General features: G+C 36.5%; 1 protein-coding gene across 1 annotated transcript; it reads right to left on the reverse strand.

Moving 5' to 3' along the window:
• Positions 1–2,244: 2,244 nt before the first annotated feature.
• On the reverse strand, positions 2,245–11,483 carry GIMD1 (GIMAP family P-loop NTPase domain containing 1). Its single transcript, XM_036094775.2, has 2 exons — positions 11,091–11,483; positions 2,245–2,505 (listed from the first exon to the last, which is right to left on the reverse strand). The coding sequence occupies exons 1-2, from the start codon at positions 11,481–11,483 to the stop codon at positions 2,245–2,247; spliced, it is 654 nt and encodes a 217-aa protein (XP_035950668.1).
• Between the last annotated feature and the right edge of the window lie 13,419 nt (positions 11,484–24,902).

The raw sequence follows: 24,902 nt of genomic DNA on the forward strand, positions 1-24,902 counted from the left end.
AAATGTGAATTTTCACCTCTCTTCACCACTCACTTCAGTTTCAGCTTCTCAGCCTCAAATCTCTTTTTCTGGGGGCGCTTGGGTGGCTCAGTTGGTTAAGCGTCTGCCTTTGGCTCAGGTCATGATCTCAGGGTCCTGGGATCGAGCCCCACATCAGGCTCCCTGCTCAGGGGGGAGCCTGCTTCTTTCTCTGCCTCTGCTTTTCTTCCCCAGCTTGTGCTCACTCTCTCAAATAAATAAATAAATAAATAAATCTAAAAATATATATATATGTATTTTTTTCTGTCACCAAGTGGCCAACCCCTAGGGAAGTGTCAATGCCCATTTAGTTCTTAAATCAGCTCCTTTGTTGAAGCTCTCACTTTACAGTCCTGGACCCATGATAGAAGGGCCCCTGAAGAGAAATAGAGACATTATTTCAAGTTGGAATTTGAATTACACTTTCACATAGAAGCATTTTCTAAATTTTGGTTCTAGGCTTTCTAATACCGTTTGTGCTAGAGTTCAGGTAAAATTAAGCACTAAGTAGGCTTTTGAGGCCTTTCCTGGGAGAATAATCACCAGCTATAATCTTATTTCTAATAGGAAATACAGTGTATTGCACACTTAAAAAATATGAAACCAAGCTGTTTGTCAATTAGGAACTATCTTAGTGAAAGAATTTTATAAATTATAAAGCTCATGTACAAATGTTGAACATAAGGGTGATCCAATTTTGATTTGGTGGTGGTCTTGGCAGTTATGATTGACTAGAATTATTTTCCTTCAATCCTCACTGCTGCCTTTGAGACCATCCTGGAGCTCTCTCCTAAGCCAAAGTGACTAACCTTATAAGGTAGAGAAGCCTCTTCTTCAGTCAAGGCTTTATTCATTTTGGGTTATTACAGTTGTTACCCTTGTTTCTGCTGCAGGGCTAGGCTCTGAATTTTTACCTACATTTCCAACCCTAAATAGGAACCACAGGTCATAAGAAGGTGGAAAAGAAAGTTAACATTTATTGAGCATCTAACCGTGAGCCAAGTTGTTTAATCATTACAGTAACTATCAAGTAGATATTCCAAATGAGGATTTCACAGGATTAAATAATTTCCTTGTCTAGCATCAAGTAAGTAGTGGAGCTAGTTTTTAAAATATAGGTAATAATTTTTCATTTTAACTTTTATTTAAATATAACAGATACACTAAACAGTTTATGAATCAGAAGTGTTCGTTGTTGAATTTTCACAAAGTGAAAACTCTGAAACCAGCCTCCAGGTCAAAAAATGAAACATTACCAGAATCTCAGAAGCTGCCCAGTGCATGCTCGTTATCCTCTCCCCAAGAGTGACCACTCCTGATTTCTAACACTTCTAACATCAGAGTAGTTTATATTACATCAGTTTTGACTGTTTTTGAACTTTATACAAATGGGATCATACAACATATACTATTTTATGTCTGGCTTCTTTCAACTTTCTGTTTGGGCAGTTCATTGATATTGTTACATGCAGTTGTAGTTTGCTCATTCTCATTACTGTGTAATACTCCGTTGTGTGAATATACCTCAATTTGCTTATCCATTTTACTGTTAATGGACATTTGGATAATTTCCAATAGCTAATTAGCTATTATGAGTAGTACTGCTATGAGCATTCTTGTACACACATATATTTTAGTGCACAAATGTACACATTTCTGCTGAATGTATACTTAGGAGGGCAATCGCTGTGTCACAGGATTTGCATTAGGAGTCTTGATTACTTTATATTTTTCTTAACTGCCAAACAGTTGTCCAAAAGTGGTTATACCAATGTACACTCTCACCAGCTGCCTATGGGAGTTCTGAGAGTCCTCATCCATTCTAACAGAGGCACTTTTTTTTAAAATTTTTTTATTGTTATGTTAATCCCCATACATTACATCATTAGTTTTAGATATAGTGTTCCATGATTCATTGTTTGTGCATAACACCCAGTGCTCCATGCAGAACGGAGGCACTTTTTTTTTTAAAGATTTTTATTTTTATTTATTTGACCGAGAGAGAGACAGTGAGAGAGGGAACACAAGCAGGGGGAGTAGGAGAGGGAGAAGCAGCCTCACGCCGAGCAGGGAGCCCAATGCGGGGCTCCATCCCAGGACCCTGGGATCACGACCTGAGCCGAACGCAGACGCTTAATGACTGAGCCACCCAGGTGCCCCTAACAGAGGCATTTTGAAACAAGGTTTCTGACTCTAAAATCCAATGTCATTATGTTACTTTAAATTTTATTTAAAGGTAAGAGCTTGGTAACAATTTTCTTTTATAAATTCCATGATTCTTTCTAAGATTTTTATTCTTTGTTCATTAAGTGAGTTTCCTTTTTTATACTGGAAAATATATCTGTGCTGAATAGAATTTAGCAGGGTTAGCAGTGTATCGGAGGCCTCATGCAAATATTTATCTTCACTGAACCCAGCCTCTTCTATTTTCTCTGCATGGGTGAAAAGAATGGCAGTGTAATTCTTCCAAGCATGTCCCAGAAGTTCCTGAAAGAAAGAAGTTAAATGGCTATTTGCCTTGGCCTATATTCCTCAAACACAAGCAAAGGAGTTATTATGGTCCAACATAGACAGTCAACAGATCTGGATGTCATTATGTTACTAAAAGCTGATATATGTAATGGGAAGTGAAGATGGGGTCAAATAATGTAAGTAAATGGAGAAAGATGGGTGGATTTTGTAAAAAAAAAAAAAAAGGGAGGGGGCTTTATCTCTAACATTTTATTTTGCTCTTATAATTTATGTATACACAAATTCAGAACTGCATATTATTAATGCTGCATATGATACAATTTCATTTACAACATTCAGCAATAATTTATATTTACCTGCCAACCTGAAGCTGTTAGAACCACAATTCCTTTAAGTCAAAGGACTTTGGCCAAGGGCATTGTCATATCTTTTTTTATAGGAATGTTTGTTATTATCATAACTAAAAGTATCCTCTGAGGATTTATAATTACATAATCTGGTTACAATCTATTGATTAATCAGATGACATGTAATGGAAAAGCTAAGATCAAACTACATTTAGTGATTTGGAACAACTACAAAATATCACTGTGATTTGCATCCTCTTCACGTGCCTAGAATCAAGCCCAGTTTATCAGATGACTTCCTCTAATGTGGTTGAAAAACATCAAAGACTGGTATTCCTTTGGTTAGTAATATGTGGAAGTTGGTTATGGAATGATGTCTTTTTTGATTAGTGAAAATAAGCTGATATAAAATGGAAGTGATGGGATGTGGCAAATTGTTCACACAATATGAAAGGTGTCTAGAAATAACCATTTAACATTTTTAATATTTCAAAAGTTATATGAAATCATGACATTGTGAAAGTAAAATGACATTCCCTTCATTCCAAATATTCTCGTTACCATTATATTTTCAAAGGTGCTACCAGTTTATAATAGCAACTTGGAATTTAGACCCTCACCATCATCTCAGATAGAAGGTTTAAAGTATTACTTATTTCTGAGTCCTCAGAAAAATATAAAATACTTAGGAATAAATATAACAAGAAATATCCAGGACCTCTAGTAATCAGAAGAAAGAAAGAAGAAAGAACAACTAATATTTAGTGCTAGGTATTATGCTGGGCACCTTACAGGCTTTATCCTTTTGAAATTCAGCATAATGCTTTGTGGGAGATAGTATCAGTACAAACTCTGGTTTAAAAAAATCTTAAAAAATTGAAAGACAGTTTGGGAAGCTATTTTCAAAGTATATAACAAATGTGGGATTGGTGTTTATAAGACTGAAAAACTGAAAATGAAAGGAAGAAAGAGGGAGAGAGATGAAGGAAGGAAGAATCAAGACATGTAAATAATATGGAAATATGGCAACTGTGGGACAATATATTTAAACTTGAACATCTCGAGACCATGGTTACCAATTATAATTCCTAATATAGTTTGTCATTTATCAGAGCTATGTATTTACACATTTATCTCTGTACCTTGACCATGAGCTTTTGGAAGGCAGAGTCTGTCTTTCTATATCAATTGAAGCCTCTAGCACGTTGTAAACTCTCAGTAGAAATTCGTTGGATTAATCTGTAATTTGGACCCTCACCATCATCTCATACAGAAGGTTTAGGGTTTTATTTATTTGTTTTGAGTCTTCGGTTTTGAAGTTTAATCTTTGGGACACAAAATTTACCTTCCTATAAAATTTCTCTTTTGTTCTATAGTTCATTCTCATGGATTTGCATGTAGTCTGCACTTTCTCTTTTGCATTCAGAAAGACTCTCTCTATGAATAAGTCCAAAATTTTTCCTCATATCTGTTTAAAATTTGTCTACACCATAGAATAATTGTATATTTCTGATTCTCCTAAAAGTGCCCTGCCTGAAGAAAATCTGAACTGAAGTTTCAAGATCAGTACATTAAATGAATAATTATTTTTAACAGATTCTAAACTTTACAAAAGAATTTTTAAAAAGGTACTTTAATTGGTATATTCTTATGTGCCGTCAAAACACAAATTAGCAAAATTTAAATTAACCCAACTTTTAAAGACGATAGCTCTTTGTAAATCTAAGTATATGTGTAATGTCAACATCACATTTTAGGTAATAGTGACATAGCAAAATTTGTCATGCTCAGCATGTTGTAACATATTTCTTGTGAGAGAAGATCAGAGAGTCACAAAATAAAGTGGTGTTATGGTTTGAATTGTGTACCCCCTCCAAACTCATATGTTGAAATCCTAACTTCTAGTACCTCAGAATGTGACTTTATTTGGCAATAGGGTTGTTGCCAATGTAATTAGTCAAGTTAAAGCCACTAATGCAATACGATTGGTGTCCTTATAAAACAGAGAATTATGGACAAAGATATGAATACAGGGGAAAATGCCATGTAAAGATAAAGACAGTCATCCATAAGCCAAGGACAGAACCCTTGGATAGAGTCTTCACTTACAGCCCACAGAAGGAACTAATCCTGCTAATGTTCATTTCAGATTCCTAGCCTCTGGAAGTGAGGGGTAATAAATTTGTGTTGCTTACAAGCCACCCAGGTAATGAACCTTGTTCTGGCAGCCTAGCAAATTAATACAAATAGTTGAAAAATTAATGAAGTGCTAAATCTATTTTCTGGGAATAAAAAGATTCCTGGGTTATGTGCATCAGAACCACTTGAGATGCTTGCTACAAATGTGTCAGAATCTTTAGGGATGGAACCTGGGAATTTGAATTTTAAAAAGAATTCCAGGTGATTTATTCCTTCTGCAAATATTTATTGAGGGTTACTTTGTTCCAGGGACACAGTGGACCATGACATACACTTTTCTGCTTATGTCTAGTGGAGATTCTTTTGTACTAACTTAGAACTGAGGAAGAGGGACAGACAGGAAAGAAAATACTTCCCATTTGTTGTAATTGCAGGTGTTGTGATAGAAAATATATTGGTGCTATAGAGGCAGACATTTGGCCCGGTTTGGGGTGGGGGTGGAAAGTGAGGTAAAGGGAGGAGTCAGGAGAAGTTTCTAGCATGTGATGATTCCTTGAGCATAGGAATCAACAAGAGAGTTATGGGGCAGTGAAGACATACCAAGTAAAGGGAGTGATTGAGCCTTATTGGGGATTGTGTAGTATTGGGACTTTACTTCTATATAGTTATTGATCCTTGAACATTCTTGTCTCTGAAAGTTTCTCAAATTTAGAGCTAGTTCTGATATTCACCCAGTACATTATTAATGTGTTTATTTTGATTGTCATAATATTGAAATGTGTGTTACAAGTTAATAAATAGACACTACCCTTAACCTCTTGAGGGCTACCCCCAGGTCTACCCCATGGGTTTTGGTTGATGCATGAACCACATTTGTCATTAAATATTTTTAAAACATCACCATAATAAAAATTCATGCTAAATAAACTGTTTGGTCCAAGCGATCCCTTCCTGAGTTATATATTATAATATAGAATTCTTCTTTTGCTAGGTTAGTACTTATTGCATTCAATGGTATAACTTTCACAGTATGTCTTTAGTTCCTGGTTTTCTGGGTTGTAACATTAACACATTCCCTTTTTGTCTCCACCAGACATTTCCTATACTTTAAACTGTAATAACATTCAGGAAAAATGAGTTAAACCACCTAAGGAAAATAGATTTGTAAGCTCGGCACTACTTACAAGTCCATGTGTTCAGCCACTGGGAAGTTTTTACATGTTGATAATTATTTATGAAAGGATGCTCATGTCCTAAACTGTGAGGGAAATTGCACTTTTGAATTACTGCCAGAAATAGAAGAGAATGGTTGATTTAGCTTATAATCTTTAGATTGATTTTTGGCTGGAAAATAGTTGACTATTTGAAAATAGTGTCACTTGGTGTATAGTCATCATGTTAGTGGCCAAACGTGTTCTCTATGGACCCAGAGAAAGAATAATCACAGTTGATTGATACCTCACATAAAAATCCAAGAGTAAGATAAGTTAATGTAAGTTATCTGGTGTTAATAATTTAAATATAGTACTAAGCTAGATAGAAATTTTACAATCAATCACGAATTGTTTGGTTTCAGAGTGCTAATGGGTATGAGTCCATCTAGTCCTTTTGGGACAGCTCGTTAGGATATAAACTTTGTTTTCCAGGAATTATGTTCATTTTCCCAGGACCTCACCAGCCCTGCCCCATTTGTTTGTGGTTGATGAAATCATAGCATCTGGACTTTTTAGGGGGAATTTTTTAAAAAGCCAACTATTACATCAACTGAGAAAAAAAATTATCATGGAACAGGAGGACAATAAGGACCGTTCTTTATATTTCAGACTATTCCTTTACTCTCATCCCACTGAAAGCACCACATTTCCTTCTCCAAGAGCTGAATGATAAGACCTTGTTAGATCAGATTCAGTGAATATTCAGCCTTACAGATCTTCTGTCCAAATTGCCTTATTTTACAGAAGGGGATATTGTGACATGTGATGTTAAATGGCCAAAGCTGCACAGCTGATTGTTGGCAGGCCTGGGCCTATAACAGAGGTCCCCTACCTGCCCAGACATGTCCTTCCCACTAAATTGGAGCTTCTCACTTTAACCTTTACTAAACCAGTGAATTTTCTTCCCAGATTTTTTTTCTAAATTAATAGGGAAGTTCTTATACATCAGGGCTGTGTAAATTTGATTTCACTCTGATTTTCTTCTGAAGCCTATCAAGATAATCCTGAAGAAGGTTACAAATAATATGTCCTAATTTTAGCATAAGACAAAACTAACAATAAAATTATAATGGCCATAGCTGACATTTAGTGTACACTCGTCTTGTGCTAGTGCCTGAGTTAATTTACTGTTATGTTATTATGAAATTAGTCCTGAAAATAACCCAGTCAAGTAAACACTATTATTTTTCCCAATTTACCAATGAAAAGATTGAAATTTAGAGAAGCTGCTTGCCCAAGGTCATAAAGCAAATAAATAACTAAGTGGGAGCTTGAACACAAGTATAACTTACTCTAGAGCCCATGCTCTTAACCTCTATAATAGATTGCTCATATCTAGTAATTCGTTTGAATACTCATCACAATTTGCGTAGTGACAATAACAATAAAAATGTTAACAATGATAGTAACTTTCTGTGAATCTACTATAAGTCAGGCACAATGCACAATCCCATTACATTCATTAAACATAACCCTTAAAACTCTTCAACATAGGTAAAATTATTCTCATTTTATAAGTGAGGAACTGAAGCCAAGAAACTCATAGTAACATTTATAGGCTTAGTTTTCAACTAAATTCTATCCAACAACTAAGCCCATTATCTTCATTAAGTATTTTCAGGCCTTGCATTGGCCTTTCTGAGCCTTTTGTATACACACCCACCTATAACATCAATATTTGAGTTGTTCATTCTAAATAAAAAATATCTCCTTGAAGCCTGATTATGTACAGTAATAATACATGGTACCATGATAGTGGAAAGAATTTGGACTTAAGTCAATTCCTGGATTCAGTTCCTAGTGCAGTTTGGCTGCTTGCTAGCACTTTTCTTAAGGTGACTTTATTCTGTCTTCTCTTATTCATTATTTGTGGATTTTTAAATAACATTCAAATGATATTCAGATAATATTTAGATGAATCATTCCCTTTATTTCCCAATTTTGGGAAGATGACTCACTGACATCTCCACCATTTTGCTGTAAATTATAAGGCCTAACATAAATAAAGAAAAAAGGATCATTTGAGGAAATGTTTCATTTGTCATAGCTGGCAGCCTATAACCCCTCTAAAAAATATTAGAGCACAAATTAAAAGAGATATTTAAAGAGACCATAGGGAGGTACAGGAAAAAAGAGGTCACTTCTCTGGCATTGGCTTTGTAGGTTCCTTCCATGGCAGGTACGAGTGCCCCCAGAAAGGAGGAAAGGAAAAGGGAGAAGGCAGATATTCCATTCCCCATTTTGCATAAGCCAGGAAGAAAAAGAAATCCAGGGTGTGTCTGGAACCAGAGGACCTTAACAACTCCTTGCTCTTCCTAACAGCTGTTGGTCCTGTTGAATATTCAGACATTCTGCAGCTGCTTCCAATCTGTGAGCACATCCAGATGGCTGCCACCAGTAACTGAAGCACCTTCAGGAAGAAGGTCATAAACAGCCAGCTTGTGCATAGGCGATCTTCAACCAAAAATTATGATAGAAGCCCAGAATAGGACTGCAGTGCCTCCCAGGGGTCATGGGCCCCTCTGAAGCTTACTAAATCTTGGCTGCTGAGTTTTCCTGGGAGGGAAAAGATATTTATTTAGAAAAAAAAATTCTGGATCTGAGTTTTATTCTAGCCCATCTCTCTCTGCCTTTAAGTCATGAACTGAACACTGAATTAAGAAGGCAGTGCTAAGAGAAGGTGGCTGTATGCCAGGTACCTTTTAAAAAGATCAGAGACATGTATGAATCAAATTCACTTATATAAAAAAAATTAGGGGATTACAATAGAGTTCTATATCCTAAAACTGGAAAAAAAAATCTGTTTTTAAAATGTATGTCTTGTATTTTTTTATTTTTTTAAAAAGATTTTTTATTTATTTATTTGGCAGAGAGAGAGAGCACAAGAAGGGGGAGCGGCAGGCAGAGGGAAAGGGAGAAGTAGACTCCCCGCTGAGCAGGGAGCCTGATGCAGGGCTCAACCCCAGGACCCTGGGATCCTAACCTGAGCCGAAGGCAGACACTTAACTGACTGAGCCACCCAGGCGCCCCTAAAATGTATGTCTTTTAAAATACCCTTTTCAGCTAAGCATAGGACCAGCATAGAGAAAAATTTAGAGACATGTGGAGAGAGATTAGTTTTTGAGAAATATTTGTACATTTACTGAATTTACTGAGTTATATCCATCTGTACCTTCAACTAAATGTTTATTTAATAGCAGCTTTAAATGAACTTTAAAACTTATTTAAAAAATTACACTGATGGAATGGCAACAGGTTTTCCCCCACTTGATTTCTACCAGAAATATTGTTTGAAATGCAGGCTTTAATAGTTTAGGGGAAGTTTGTGGGCTTTCTTAGATTCCACATTGTTTCTTAATTGCAATCATCTTCTCTTCTTTACTTTTGCACAGCATGTCCTTGACTTTTCAGGAGTTGGATGATGAGGAATATTTTTTATACTCTTGTCACCCTAATTTTTTCTGCTAGTTTGTTGTGATTTCACATATGGCTTTTTTTTTTTCATTTTTAAAAACATGCACAGTTACTGAAAAAAAAAGTGTGTCTGTCATTTAGAACAATCTTATGCCTTTACTAGTTAAAGGGAAAAAATATTTCTCTGAATCTAAGTATACTATCTTTCTAAGTATAACAGATCCTATATCGATGTGATCAGAAATTGGGCCAAAAGAAGAGTAGCATTTATACAAATTCTTGAATGAAAAATGTCTGCTTTCTATTCTCCCTGTAGTTTACCTGTGGAGCTTCTAGTAATGATGAGTTCTCTTATCTCGGTGACTTAATGAGGCTACTGAGTAATACTAGTCAAGTCCAGCAGTTAAATTTAGGTGGCTCCAGACTAGAGAATCAAGAGATTGAGTAGAATGGAGCAGCTCAGTGAGCAGTTTCCAGGAATTGTTGGTTATAGATGGACCTGGTTCATATATGTGTGTACCATATGCAAGTATTGCTCCCTCCATCTCCTAGTTATAGCCATACTCAGAACCCCTCCCCATTCCAAGGTCCTTACCTAGACTGGCTGAACAAGCTTCCAACTTAGTGACTTCTAATAAATGAACAAACAAACATGGATGGACCACTTGGCAAAGGTGGCATATGTTATTCATGTTCACACTGAGGTCCCTGTGGTCTTTTCTTGGCTACAGTGGATCAGTTGCTGACCCTACAGATGATGAGGCACTCAGAGCATCTGAAATTCCTGATTTCTTTCCTATAAATCATAGTTCACCATGATGTAAGTCACAGTGAAACCTGCTTTCCCCCAGGCTACATTATACTACTTTGGCACTTAATGCATTGTCTTATACTTGTTTATTTATTTGTCTCTTCTACACTGTTAAGTTTTTTGAGGGCAGGGCTCATATATTGTTCACCAATCATTAAGCTCTGTGTAAGTACCTGATAGTTTTCAATGACTGAATCAGTGAATGAACACACATTTGTTGCAAGTTTTAGTAGTTCTTAAACTTTGCCATTTTAAAAAAAAATATATGGAAAATTTATGCAAATGCAGGTATGCAGGTTCTACTCCTGAAATTCTGTTTCAGTAGGGCTTAGATGAATATGCATTTTTAACAACAGCCCAATTGATTCTGAAGCAGATAGTCTGGAGGCCACATTTACAAACTCATTCAGGGGTTAGTTAACCTCTGAAGCCTAGCATCTTATTTGGGGGTGGGAGGGTTTGTCTGTGACATAGTTGTAAAATGACTAACTGAATTCCTCTAAAGGAAATTGTAAAAATGACTCTTGATAGGAAAAATCAAGTAATTTTTACCATTTCTATTTGACCAACACTTGTTTTAAACTTGCTCTAACCTACTCTTTTGAGCAGATTGTCATAGGATAATGTCCTCCAAATAGAAATAATGGCATTAGTGTAACTGCCTTTTTGTATTACCTGAATCATCTGGACTGAGGAAGATGCTTCCTGTCCGCAGAGAGGCACGTCTGCTCTCTGGACCAGCAGCGCAAGATGGAGACCCTCTTGCCCGAAGTGATGTGCCAGGGCCTCCTTGACCTCCTGTTTCACATGCTCCTGTTTCAACCTGCTGTGTGGATAACCTGGAGTGTCCAACACCTGGATCTGCAGGGTTATCTCTTGCCCTCCTCGACGCATGAAGCCACAGAGGTGACAACTGCGGCCTAGACAACAATCTTTGGTTACAGAACATGGAGAAAAGCTGCTGTGGAAGTCTGTGCTTCCCAGAAGAATGTTCCCAGCAGAACTTTTTCCACTCTGAGTCATGCCAAAGAGGGCCAAGTTGATGATCATCTTGTTGGAGTCTGTCATGTCTGTGGGTAAACAAAGGTTCAGCATAAGCCGTTAGGCTTCTATATTCACCCAATGTAAGGCTTTTTACTTGGCCTGGAGCACTGCTGGTACTACTTTTGGCTTACTTACCCCTCATTCATAGTGACTAAAGCATGGAGGAGTGCTCCACTAAAGTGGAGACACCCCAGTGACAGCGGGAAGATTGAAATAATATTGGTAGTTTGCAGTGGGAGAGGAGAGAAAAGTCAAATATAGATAAGGAAGAGATGAGGAAGCAATAATTGCAGGAAAATGAGGGGAAGAAAAACCAAATTACATGAAGATAATGTAAACCATCTTTAGGAGGAATATGTTAACTCATCAATGTGGCAGGTGAGTCGGTTTAGCAATGGGTGCTGAGTTTTCTGAGTTCATTAAAAAGACTAGCAGCAGTATTTGAAAATCAATCACTCTTGGAGGAGAAGAAGGAACAGAAGAGTGGAAGAAATGGATCTTTCTGGCATGTTAAATAACATCCCTACTTCCCCACCTCCCCACCCCTGGAATACACAAGTGGCATCTGCAAAAAATTATCTTTCCTGACTTCCTGAATGTTTGTCTCCTGTGAAACATGAATACTGTTAAAGAAGATTTCTGTTTTTGTTTACTATTTTTTTACAACCAGGCAATATTCTGATGAAAATGAGAACTGCTTGTAATTTTTGTTCTGAAGTAATTAATAAATCATTTTCATGGTCTACCATGGTAACTTATTGGCTTTTGAATAAAGGAAGTAAAGCCCAACACATTGTGTAGCTCAGTTAGGAGGGAGGAGAATCTTGGGAGAATCTATTCCATTTACAGCACCCCTAAAATGGAGGTAATCTTTTGTGTAGAACATAAGCATTTTAAGGTCATTGATCATTTTCATTAGATCAATACAACAGAGCTACAAGCCAATTGCCAAATGAACTCAACCTGCTGATTCAGAAGTAAGGACATTTAATTAAAATTGCATATTTACTATTTTTGCTTATAACTTGTACTTCTATTATTCAGTTTTATGTACCTCTGGCCTTTCTTGTCCTCTATTGCCCCTCACCCCAAACTCCCTAGACTCTAATATGAACATTTTGAAGGAACCTCACACCCTCACACAAAAGACACTCATTTTTGGAGCCCCTCAAGGTGACCCCAGTTTACCCAGCTCATTCAGCTGTGTTGGCTGAGCCACAGTCACTCAGATTTCTTTTTACTCCTGAATCAAATGAGTAATTAAAAAAATAATAATTATTATAGAATCCCAATATACTTGCTGTATGTCACCTACCTTTTCCAATCTTTTTTTTTTTTTTTTTTTTTTCAAAGATTTTATTGATTTATTTGAGAGAGGATGAGAGGAGAGAGAGAGCACATGAGAGGGGGGAGGGTCAGAGGGAGAAGCAGACTCCCTGCCGAGCAGGGAGCCCGATGCGGGACTCGATCCCGGGACTCCAGGATCATGACCTGAGCCGAAGGCAGTCGCTTAACCAACTGAGCCACCCAGGCGCCCCTACCTTTTCCAATCTTAAAAATACTTTTTCCACAAAGACTTCCCTGGAGCCGGTACAGTTGTTCTTTGGTATGAACTTTAACCTTCTGACAGTGTTACCGTACCATTCTGGGACTGATACTGTACGTATTTTATTTAGTTAATCTATTACCAGAATCCTCCCCATAAATGGTTAGTTGTCTTTCTCTAATCAGCACTGACTTTTTTTTTTTTGTCATCTGACAGGCTGGTCATTTCAACAGGTACTTCCTGAAACTTTATTTCCAAGATTAAATTCTTTGTTTTAGGGCATCTCTATTAGGTAACAGCTTATCTACAGCGTAAAGATGCAAGATTGACAACTATTAAACACAAACTAGATTCAAAAGCAATGGTTATGTTTTTTTCCATTGTAAATGATGGAATGTTCCTCATTTATACTACTTCATCAAAAGTTTCAACAAATAGATATGCAATATACATGCAATCAATAGATATTGAGGTCATAACAGTATTTAGTTCATAAATTCAAAAATTCTATAAGAAAATGCTTGGCTATTTCCATGGAATTGAAATTATCTTATCCTAACTGATATAATCACTAGCATGCTCATATCTGCACATGTAGTTTCTGTATCAATTAATGATAGCATATTTCAGAAAAGGAGTACAACCAACTGTAAATTGAGGCCAAATACATTTTGCTTAAAATCGGGTTTCATTTTGTTATTGAAAGCTTTAATTTTTTCTCTATATAACCCCCACTTCTCCAACTACCTTTTCAGTGTGTAAGATGTAGAAACCTTAATATGGTTGTATTCTGATTCATCTTCTCTTATACCTCTCAAAAAGTCTGTGAAGTATGTATTTCTGTGTGAAGGAATCTTGGAGACATCTGGAATGCCTTATGACTTCATGGGCAGAAAGTTAAAAAGTCTTCCTGTGTGGATATAACAAGGAAAACATGAACCGTTTTCATTCATCTGACAAGCACATTTGGCTTTCTTGAATGAAGCAGAAAGAACCTCCCCCAGGTGGCAGTAGTAGCCTGTTTCCTAAGAAGTGATTTTGAACTAGAATTTATTTTCATTTTCTTCCTCAAACCATAAACACATTCTTCAAATAGGCAACCTACATCAACACATACTAATTGTGTGGGAGATTTTTGAATAAAGGTAAAATGAAGCCATCTTTCCTGTGTTCCATATAAAATGTCACAGATGTAGAAGGTTCTTAGTTTTCCACTTTGCAATCATAATTTAAATCATTTGCTGAATGCAGCAGTTGACAGTTTAACAAATAAGGTTCAGAGTTCATATGTGTGATTAAAAGTTCCAATGAGGCTTCAAAATTTAAAAATAATTTCCAACAGGTTTAATGGTGGTTTTAAATCTAAGTCAATTTAGAGATTACATAGAAGGGTAATGTATTGTTATTAGATGATGTTAAATAATTGATCTTAATTCTTTTTGGATCAGAGTGAAAAAACAACTTGAAAAATTACCTTCACTCTTTACAGAAACTTGGCTAAATATAATGTAGGTGGAATAAAACTGTATTACTTTAATGGCTGGCTCTGGGGTTTCTCTGAGGAAGGAAATTCTTTGAGAAAATAGTTCGATTAGCTACTTGAAGTAGAAAAGGGGATCCTGATAACATAAGTCAAACTCACAAAAAGTGATTGCCAAACTGCTGGGAATGGGGGAAGAGCCAAGAAGAGAGTAGAGAAGATCAAGGTATATCAAGAATGGATGGAGGGAGGGAGAGAGAGAGAGAGATAGAAGGGGAAAGGAGAAGGAGGTAGTGGGGGACATTAGAACATGGCAGGAATCTGGATTTCCCACTTGTGCAAATGGCTAAAGGACTATGTTAGAGCAGAGATAGCTAATGTTCAATTTTAAGTTCTTTGCATTTCTGGGATATAAAGTAAGCTGCGTTCATGATTACTTTGTATGAAGGTGGATTTTTGTTTTTGTTTTGTTTTTGGTTGTTGTTAGCATTTTACTTTATTTTATTTTGTTTTGATGGAAATTAATGGAGAAACCTGAGGTCCACTCTAGGTTAGCACAGGATAAGGACCACAGAAGTTGGAGATTGGAAATGACATCTGAACTGAGGTAATTGAGAAGAGGCAGGAGGTTGAAGCTAGAAGGACACTAGTCCCTAGGAATTTTCAAGAATCTTAGGAAGGATCTTAGACTTCACACAGTCTCTGAAATGAGATACTATTTTGTAAGGGTGACCCCTGTCGACATGAGTAACAATTAGATTTCAAATTACACACATAAGCAGAGTATTAGTTTGCTAGGACTATCATAGCAAAGTATCATAGACTGAGTGGTTTAAATAACAAAAGTTAATTTTCTCACAGTTCTTGAGGCTAGAAGTGTGAGATTAGGGCATCAGCTCCTGAAGCCTCTCTCCTTAGCTTGTCCATGGTCATCTTGTCCCTGTCTCTTCACATGGTCTTTCCTGTGTATGTTTGTGTCCAAATTTTTTCTTCTTAAAAGGACACCAGTCATAGTGGCTAAGGGCCCACCATAATGACCTCATTTTAACTTAATTACCTGTCTCCAAATACAGACCTATTCTGAGGTACTAAAGGTTAGGATTTTAACATATGAATTTGAGAGAGACATAATTCAGCTCAATGCACACATACACATATATTAACACTTGTGCATATATGTATACATTATAATTATATAAATTGTACATCTCTATACTCAATAAAATTGTGTCTCTATACTCCATAAAATTGAGGTTTAGTGTAAGCAGTCCTTGACTTACGGCAATTTGACTTAACACGTACTCTTATTATGGTTGTAAACAAATTCCAATTTTCATTGGCTTGAACTGTGAACACATTGCTTATATGTTATGTCTTTTCATAATAAAGAAGACCCTTAGAGTGATAACCAGAATCTGTAATTATGATGTCTACATGACCTTAACCTTGGCCAACACTGTTGTAAGTCGAGGGGAGCACTGATAAGCTGGCTATCGTTGGTGGTAACTTAATTAACTCAGTTTCAGCTGGTCTTAGAATAAGACATCAGATCTTACCGTTCCAAAAATTTCAGAGAGCACTGGTCAGCAGTTTATATTTTGAGGACAGTCCTAATTTGAATGCATTTTGAAGTTTCTTGGAGCCATGAAGAATACCCATGTCTGAATAGGAATACCGATGGGAATATGAGAAGGCTTCAGTCCAAACTTGGTTGGTTTCACATTTTAAAGACTGTACCAATCTCATTCTCACTCAGGAACATTTACGATACTGTTTTTTGTTTGTTTTTTGCTTTCCTCCTGAGTATTTCTGATTGATTCTTTTAAGGATTATAAATGAAATTAGTGTATTTCAAAGCATCTAGGAAATTCAGAATAGAAGAGGGGAAAATAGGATTATTTAAAACATTTTATTTCCTGGCCTGCATGGGACAGTGGCTCCTCTTGGGGACTGACACAGTAAGCACATTTCTTTTTCCAAATTACCCATGTCCTCCCCCTACTTATTCCTCTTCCTTAAGTAACACTACTGTGATGAGAGGCATTAATGATGGGATTATGTTTAGCATGTGAATGGTGTGGAGGCGAGACTAATTGTTGGCAATTACTTAATCAGTGTATGGTATTCTTTTACTATGCTACTCCATTCAGTTTTCTAAGATTTACTTATAATTTTAACAATTCTATTAATAGTAAAATTGCTTTATAGATTTCTATTTTTTATCCTATATTTGTTAATTTTTCAGATCAAGAATATACTAACCTCTTGAAACGAATTAGAAAAATCTTTTTCTTTGTGGTACTCTGCAATAATTCCGATACCTTGGCAATTATTGGTTTGAAGAAACTTTCACAAAAACAGTTAGGCCAAGCAGCTTTCTAGAGGTCATTCCAGAATAATTTTAAAAATTTTTGCCATAGTAATTTGACTCTTCTTTTGTCAATTTTGATGATTTTTATGTTTTATATTTTAGCATTGATCCCTCTTCTTGTTCTGTGATGGCTTATATATTGGATTTGACTTTATATACTTAGTAAATGTTTGCACACATGTGTATGTGTGTGTGCACATATGTATATGCATTTAACTTTTATACTTTTATAGTTTCAAAAGGATTTCCATTAAAATAAATGAAATTTATAATCTCATACCTTTAGGATATAATGAATGATGTGACTTTTATTAAAATAACTAAACTTTTGGTTACCAGCTTTGAGCCCTTTAGGTTGAAAACTAAGAATCACAGGTACACTCATGTTATCATTTACAATTATAATATAGTAAGTCATCATATAAATATATGTTATTATTGAAAAATGAATGCAACCTTGTAAACAAGAGAAAATTAGTAGGCTTTTTGTTTTTAAGTTTTTATTTAATCACACTGTGCTCATCACAAGTAGACTCCTTAATCCCCATCACCTATTTTACTCATCCCCCTGCCACCTCCCATCTCACAACCATCAGTTTGTTCTCTAGTTAAGGGTCTGTTTCTTGGTTTGTCTCTCTCTTTCTCTCTCTCTCTTATCTCCCTTTGCTTATTTGTTTTGTTCCTTAAATTCCACATGTATGTGAAATCATATGGTATTTGTCTTTCTTTGACTGATTTATTTCACTTAGCATTATACTCTCTAGCTCCATCCATATTGTTGCAAATGGTAAGATTTCATTCTTTCTTATGGCTGAGTAATATTCCATTACACACACACACACACACAATACATCTTCTTTATCCATTCATCAGTCGATGGACATTTGGACTGCTTCCATATCTTGGCTATTGTAAATAACATTGCAATAAACATAGGAGTGCATGTATTCCTTTGGATTAGTGTTTTTGTATTCTTTAAGTAAATACCCAGTCCTGCGATTGCTGGTCGTAGGGTATTTCTATTTTTAACTTTTTGAAGAACCTCCATGTTGTTTTCCAGAGTGGCTGCACCAGTTTGCATTCCCACCAACAGTGCAAGAGGGTTCCCCTTTCTCCACATCCTCACCAACACCTTTTGTTTCTTGTGTTTTTAATGTTAGCCATTCTGACAGGTGTGAGGTGATATCTCATTGTAGGTTGGATTTGCATTTCCCTGATGAGAAGTGATGTTGAGCATCTTTTCATGTGTCTGTTGACCATCTGTATATCTTCTTTGGAAAAACATCTATTCATGTCTTCTGCCCATTTTTTTTTAACTGGATTATTTGAGGGGGGTATGTGTGGAGTTTTATAAGTTCTTTATATATTTTGGATACTAACCTTTTATTGGATATGTCATTTGCAAATATCTTCTCCCATTCAGTGGGTTGCCTTTCAGTTTTGTTGATTGTTTCCTTTGCTGTGCAGAAGCTTTTTATTTTGACGTAGTTCCAATGTTTATTTTTGCTTTTGTTTCCCTTGACTCAGGGGACCTATCTAGAAAGAAGTTGCTATGACCAATGTAAGAGAAATTGCTGCCTGTGCTCTCTTATAGGATTTGTATGGTTTCAAGTCTCATTTAGGTCTTTTATCCATTTATTTATTTATTTTTGTGTAAGGTGTAAGAAAGTGGTCCAGTTTCATTCTTTTGCATGTTGCTGTCCAGTTTTCCTAATACCATTTGTTGAAGAGACTGTCTTTTTTTCCATTGGATATTCTTTCCTGCTTTGTTGAAGATTACTTGACCATATAGTTGTGGGTCCATTTCTGGGTTTTCTGTTCTGTTCCATTGATCTATGTGTCTATTTTTGTGCCAGTACCATACTGGTTTTATTACTACAGTTTTGTAATATAACTTGAAGTCTGCAATAGTGATGCCTCCAACTTTGCTTTTCTTTATCAAGATTGCTTTGGCTATTTGGGGTCTTTTGTGGTTCCATACAAATTTTAAGATTGTTCTAGTTCTGTGAAAGAAATGCTGTTGGTATTTCGATAGAAATTGCATTAAATGTGTAGATTACTTTGGGTAGTATAGACATTTTAAAATATTTGTACTTCCAATCCATGAGCATAAAATGTCTTTCCATTTCTTTGTGTCATCTTCAATATCTTTTATCAGTATAGTTTTCAGAGTACAGGCCTTTCACCTCTTTGGTTAGGTTTACTCCTAAGTATCTTATCATTTTTGGTATAGTTGTAAATAGGATTGTTTCCTTCATTTCTCTTTCTGCTGTTTCATTATTAGTGTATAGAAATGCAACAGATTTCTATACACTGATTTTGTATCCTGTGACTTTACTGAATTCATTTATCAGTTCTAGCAGTTTTTTGGTGAATCTTTTAGGTTTTCTATATATAGTATCATGTCAGCTGCAAATAGTGGAAGTTTTACTTCTTCCTTACTGATTTGGATGCCTTTTATTTCTTCTTCTTGTCTGATTTTTTTGTCTGATTTCCATGGCTAGGACTTCCAGTACTATGTTTAATAAAAGTGATGAGAGGGGACATCCTTGTCTTGTTCATGACTTTTGGGGAAAGGCTCTCAGATTTTCCCCATTGAGGATGATGTTAGCTGTGAGTTTTTCATATATGGCTTTTATTATGTTGAGTTATGTTCCCTCTAAACCTACTTTGTTGAGGGTTTTTATCATGATTGGATGTGGTACTTTGTCAAGTGCATTTTCTGTGTCTATTGGCATGATCATATGGTTCTTATCCTTTCTCTTATTGATGTGATGTATCATGTTGATTGATTTGTGAATTTTGAACCACCCTTGCAGCCCAGGAATAAATCCCATTTGATCATGGTGAATGATTTTTTAAATGTATTGTTGGATTCAGTTTGCTAGTATTTTGTTGATGACTTTTGCATTTTTATTCCTCAGAGATACTGACCTGTAGTTCTCTTTTTTTTGTGGTGGCTTTATCTGGTTTTGGTATCAAGGTAATACTGGCCTTATAGAATGAATTTGTAAGTTTTCCCTCCTTTTCTATTTTTTGGAATAGTTTGAGAAGAATAGGTATTAACTCTTCTTTAAATGTTTGGTAAAATCCATCTGTGAAGTCATCTGGTCCTGGACTTTTTTTGTTGGGAGTTTTTTGATGACTGATTCAATTTCTTTGCTGGTAATTGGTCTGTTCAAATCTTCTATTTCTTCCTTTTTGCAGGTTATATGTTTCTAGGAATTTATCTGTTCCTTTTAGGTTGTCCAATTTTTGGCATAATTTTTCTTAATATTCTCTTAGAATTGTTTGTATATCTGCGGTGTTTGTTGTTATTTCTCCTCTCATTTGTGATTTTATTTATTTAGGTCCTTCCCAGTTTTTCTTGGTAAGTCTGGCTAGAGGCTTATCAATTTTATTGATTTTTTTCAAAGAACCAGATCCTGGTTTCATTGATCTGTTCTATTGCTTTTTAGTTTGTATATCATTTATTTCTGCTCTAATCTTTATCATTTCCTTCCTTCTGCTGGTTTTAGGTTTTGTTTGTTTTCTTTTTCAAGCTCCTTTAGGTGTAAGTTTAGATTGCTTACTTGAGACTTTTCTTGCTGCTTGAGGTAAGCCTGTATTGCTATAAACTTCCCTCTTAGAATCGCTTTTGCTGTGTCCCAAAGGTTTTGAACCATTGTCTTTTCATTTTCATTTGTTTCCATGTAATTTTTTTTTTTTAAAGATTTTATTTTATTATTTATTTGACAGAGAGACACAGCGAGAGAGGGAACACAAGCAGGGGGAGTAGGAGAGGGAGAAGCAGGCTCCCCGCAGAGCAGGGAGCCCAATGTGGGACTCGATCCCAGGACCCTGGGATCATGACCTGAGCCGAAGGCAGTCGCTTAACTGACTGAGCCACCCAGGCGCCCTCCATGTAATTTTTAATTTCTTTTATTTCCTGGTTGACCCATTCATTGTTTAGTAGCATGTTATTTAATCTCCATGTATGTGTGTTCTTTCCAGATTTTTTCTTGTGGTTGACTTCTAGTTTCATAGTGTTGTGGTCAGATAAGATTCACGGTGGGGTGCCTGGGTGGCACAGTTGGTTGAGCGTCTGACTTGGTCTCAGCTCAGTTCATGATCTCAGGGTTGTGAGATCGAGTCCTGTGTTGGGCTCCACACTCAGTACAGAGTCTGCTTAAGACTCTCTCTCCCTCTCCCTCTGCCCCTTCCCATTACTCTTTCTTTTTCTCTCTCAAATAAATAAATAAAATCATAAAAAAATAAGAAAAGAAAAGATTCATGGTATGACTTTGTTCTTCTTGAATTTGTTGAGGCTTATTTTGTGGTCTAGTATGTGATCTATTCTGAATAATGTTCATGTGCACTTGAAAAGAATGTGCACTGTATTTTAGGATGCAATGTTCTGAATATATCCACCAAATCCATTTGGTCCAATGTGTCATTCAAAGCCATTGTTTCCTTGTTGATTTTCTGTTTAGATTATCGGTTTATTGATATAAGTGGGGTGTTAAAGTCCCCTACTATTATTGTATTATTATCAATTATTTTCTTTGTTTGTTTTTAACTGTTTTATGTATGTGGGTGCCCCCATGTTGGGTGCATAAATATTTACAATTATTATATCTTCTTGTTGGATTGTCCCCTTTATTATCATGTGGTGTCCTTCTTTGTCTCTTGTTACAGTTTTTGTTTTAAAGTCTATTTTGTCCAATATAAGCATTGCTGCTCTAGCTTTCTTTTGACATCCACTTGTGTGATAAATGTTTCTCTATCCCCTCACTTTTAATCTGCAGGTGTCTTTAGGTCTAAAATGAGTCTCTTATAGGCAGCATATAGATGGGTATTGTTTTTTCATCCTTTCTGTCACCTGATGTCTTTTGATTGGGGCATTTATTTCATTTACATTCAAAGTAATTATTGGTAGATATGTATTAATTGCCATTTTATTACTTGTTTTGCTTCTGAAGATTTTCTCTGATCCTTTCTTGTCTTTCTCTTCTTCATGGTTTGCTGGTTTTCTTTAGTAATATATTTGGATTTCTTTCTCTTTATTATTTGAATATTTATTAGTGGTTTTTGATTTGTGGTGACCATTAGATTTGTATATAATATCTTCTGCATGTAGCAGTCTATATTAAGTTGATGGTCCTTTAAGTTTGAACCCATTCTTGGGGCAACTGGGTGGCTCAGTCAGTTAAGCATCTGACTCATGATTTTGGCTCAGGTCATGATCTCAGGGTCATGGGCTTAAGCCCCGAGTTGGGCTCTGCGCTCATCAGGGAGTCTGCTTGAGATTCTTTATCTCCCTCTTCTTCTGTCCTTCCCCCCACTCTCTCTCTCTTTCTCAAATAAATAAATATTTAAAATAAAAGTTTGAACCCATTCTTTACTCCTCTCCTCCTCATGTCCTAGGTATATGGTGTCATATTTTGCATCCTTTTCTTTTGTGAGTTCCTTGATTGTTTTTTTTAGAGAATTATTCATTTTTACTGCGTTTGTGTTTCCTACCTTCTTACAGTCATTTTTCGTCTTTCCTTTCCAAAGAGTCCCCTTTAATATTTCTGGCATGGCTGGTTTAGTGGTCAGGAACTTCTTTAGTTTTGTTTGTCTGGGAAACTCTATCTCTCCTTCTATTCTGAATGATAGCCTTGCTGGATAGATTATTCTTGGCTGCAGGTTTTTCCTATTTAGCACTTTGAATATATCATGCTACTCTTTTCTGGCTTGGAAAGTTTCTGCTGAAAAATCCACTGATAGCCTTATGGGGTTTCCTTTGTATGTAACTGTCTTTTGACTTCCTACTTTTAATATTTTTTCTTTATCACTATATTTTGCCATTTTAATTACAATATGTCTTGGTGTGGATATGCTTTTGTTGATTTTGTTGGGGGTTCTCTGTTCCTCCTGGATCTGGATATCTGTTTCCTTCCCCAGATTAGGCAAGTTTTAAGGTATTATTTCTTCAAATAAATTCTCTGCCCCCTTTTCTCTCTCTTCTTCTGGGACTCCCATAATACAAATGCTATTATATTTGATGGAATAACTGAGTTCCCTAAGTCTATTCTTGTTTTGCATAATTCTTTTTTCTCTCTTTTGTTCAGCTTGATTACTTTCCATTACTCTGTCTTCTAGGTCATTCATTCATTCATTTGTCTGCTTCTTCCAGCCTGTGGTTCTTTCTATCAAGCATGTTTCTCATTTTATTTATTGAACCCTTTATCTCTGCTATGTTATTCCTTATCTCTGCTTGAAGTCTCTAACTCATGTCCTCCACTCTTCTCAATTCCAGTGAGTATCCTTATGATCATTGACTTAAATTTCCATCAGTAATGTTACTTATATCTGTTTCACTTAGATCTCTGGCTGTGGCCTTGTCCTGTTCTTTCATTTAGGATACATTCCTCTGTCTTCTCATTTTGTCTAAGTCTCTGTGCCTGTTTCTCTGTGTTAGAAAAGCCAGCTATGTCTCCATTCTTGAGGGTAGTGGCTTTATGAAGAAGATATCCTGTAGGGCTCTACAGTGTTGTATCCCCTGTTCTGCAGGGCCTGGCACTTCTGGGAGTGTCTCCAATGTGTCCTACATGCACTCTGCTGTTGTGTTCTGGCTGCTTTATCCTTCAGGCCAATGTCTGCAGAGGCTCTCTTTGCCTGTTGTGGGCAGTGTTAATCCCTGGCCTGAAGGTGTCATGTTTTAACTAGGTGTGCTCTGGTCTGCTTGTGAAATGAGGCCTGCTTGTGAATGAGACCACTGCTGCCACCAAAACCGAGGCCTTGAAAAACTCCTGGGTCAGCAGATGCAGTGTTGGCCAGGGTTTGGGCCAGTCTTCTGGGGGAGGGGACCTGCTGCACTGGGACTGAGGCAAGCATGACTGGGAAGGATGGTTCCACCAGAGTGCTGTGGAGGCAGGGCTTGGTATAAGCAAGTTAAGTAGCAACTTTGAGCACTGTACTGGTTCCCACAGGTGGCTGTGTGTTTATGCTGATGGGCAGGGGAGGGAAATGGTGCTGGTCAGTTCCTTTGTTCCTGGAAGCATCTCTCCATTAATGCTGCCTTTCTGGGACACACTCAGAGAAGAACAAATAACTTCTCCACTGTGTGCCCCAGGTGCTCTTCACTGTTTCCATGCTATATGTCTGCAAGCTGTTTGCCCTGCCTTCTCTCTGCAGCCCCAATGTCCTCTGAGCTCTGCCAGAGCCAAGCACACTGACCTTTAAAACTCCAGGCTTTAAGCCCTACTGGTTGCAAGAATCCACAAAGTTCCAGGCCTTCTTGCTTTCCATGCCAATTGCTATGGGAATTCATGTTCCTTGTGGGCTGACCTGTGTGCTAATCTGTCTCTTGCCATTTTCTATGACTGGAGCTCCCTCCCCACAGCAGCAGGCATGATCTGTTTCTCTTCCAAGTCATGTCTCTACACTTCCTACCTTCTTCAAGGTGGCCTCTTCTTCTTTTGTGGCGTTTGTTCTGCCAGTCTTTAGGTCGATTTCTGGGTTATTCAGGATGATTTCATAGTTATTTAGTACTTTTCATGGGATGAGGCAAGCCTAGGGTCCTCCTACTCTGCCACCATCTTCAAAATTAGTAGTTTTAATTCAAAGGATCTCAAATCTCCCAAGATTTATTCTCAAAAAACTTCTGCTAAATTCTGTTACCCTAATTTAGATCCTCTTTGATAAAAGATTTTTCTTATTCAATCTTGAGAAATAAGATGATATAGTATAATACAGAATATTATTGAAAATATATTCATATAAAAATAATTTTATATGTCAAAGATTTTATGCTTTATTCTTCTTACCTAGGAAATAAAAGGCACTCAACCTGTATGGATGAATATATTTTATTAGCCAAATGCACAGATCCAGGGGGTCTCATAATGATTAATAAAGCTATTAACTCCTTAGCCCCTAAGATAAGACACTAGGTTGACTTCAACTTCTAAGAGACTCTAGTTTGTCATGTATTATTCAATTTCAAACATTTATGTGTTATCAATTCTTCTAGTAATGTCTTGGGAGGCACTAGGAAATTCTCTTATCATGATACAAAGC

Source organism: Halichoerus grypus, chromosome 3 (assembly GCF_964656455.1).
Source record: "Halichoerus grypus chromosome 3, mHalGry1.hap1.1, whole genome shotgun sequence".
Lineage (NCBI taxonomy): Eukaryota > Metazoa > Chordata > Mammalia > Carnivora > Phocidae > Halichoerus > Halichoerus grypus.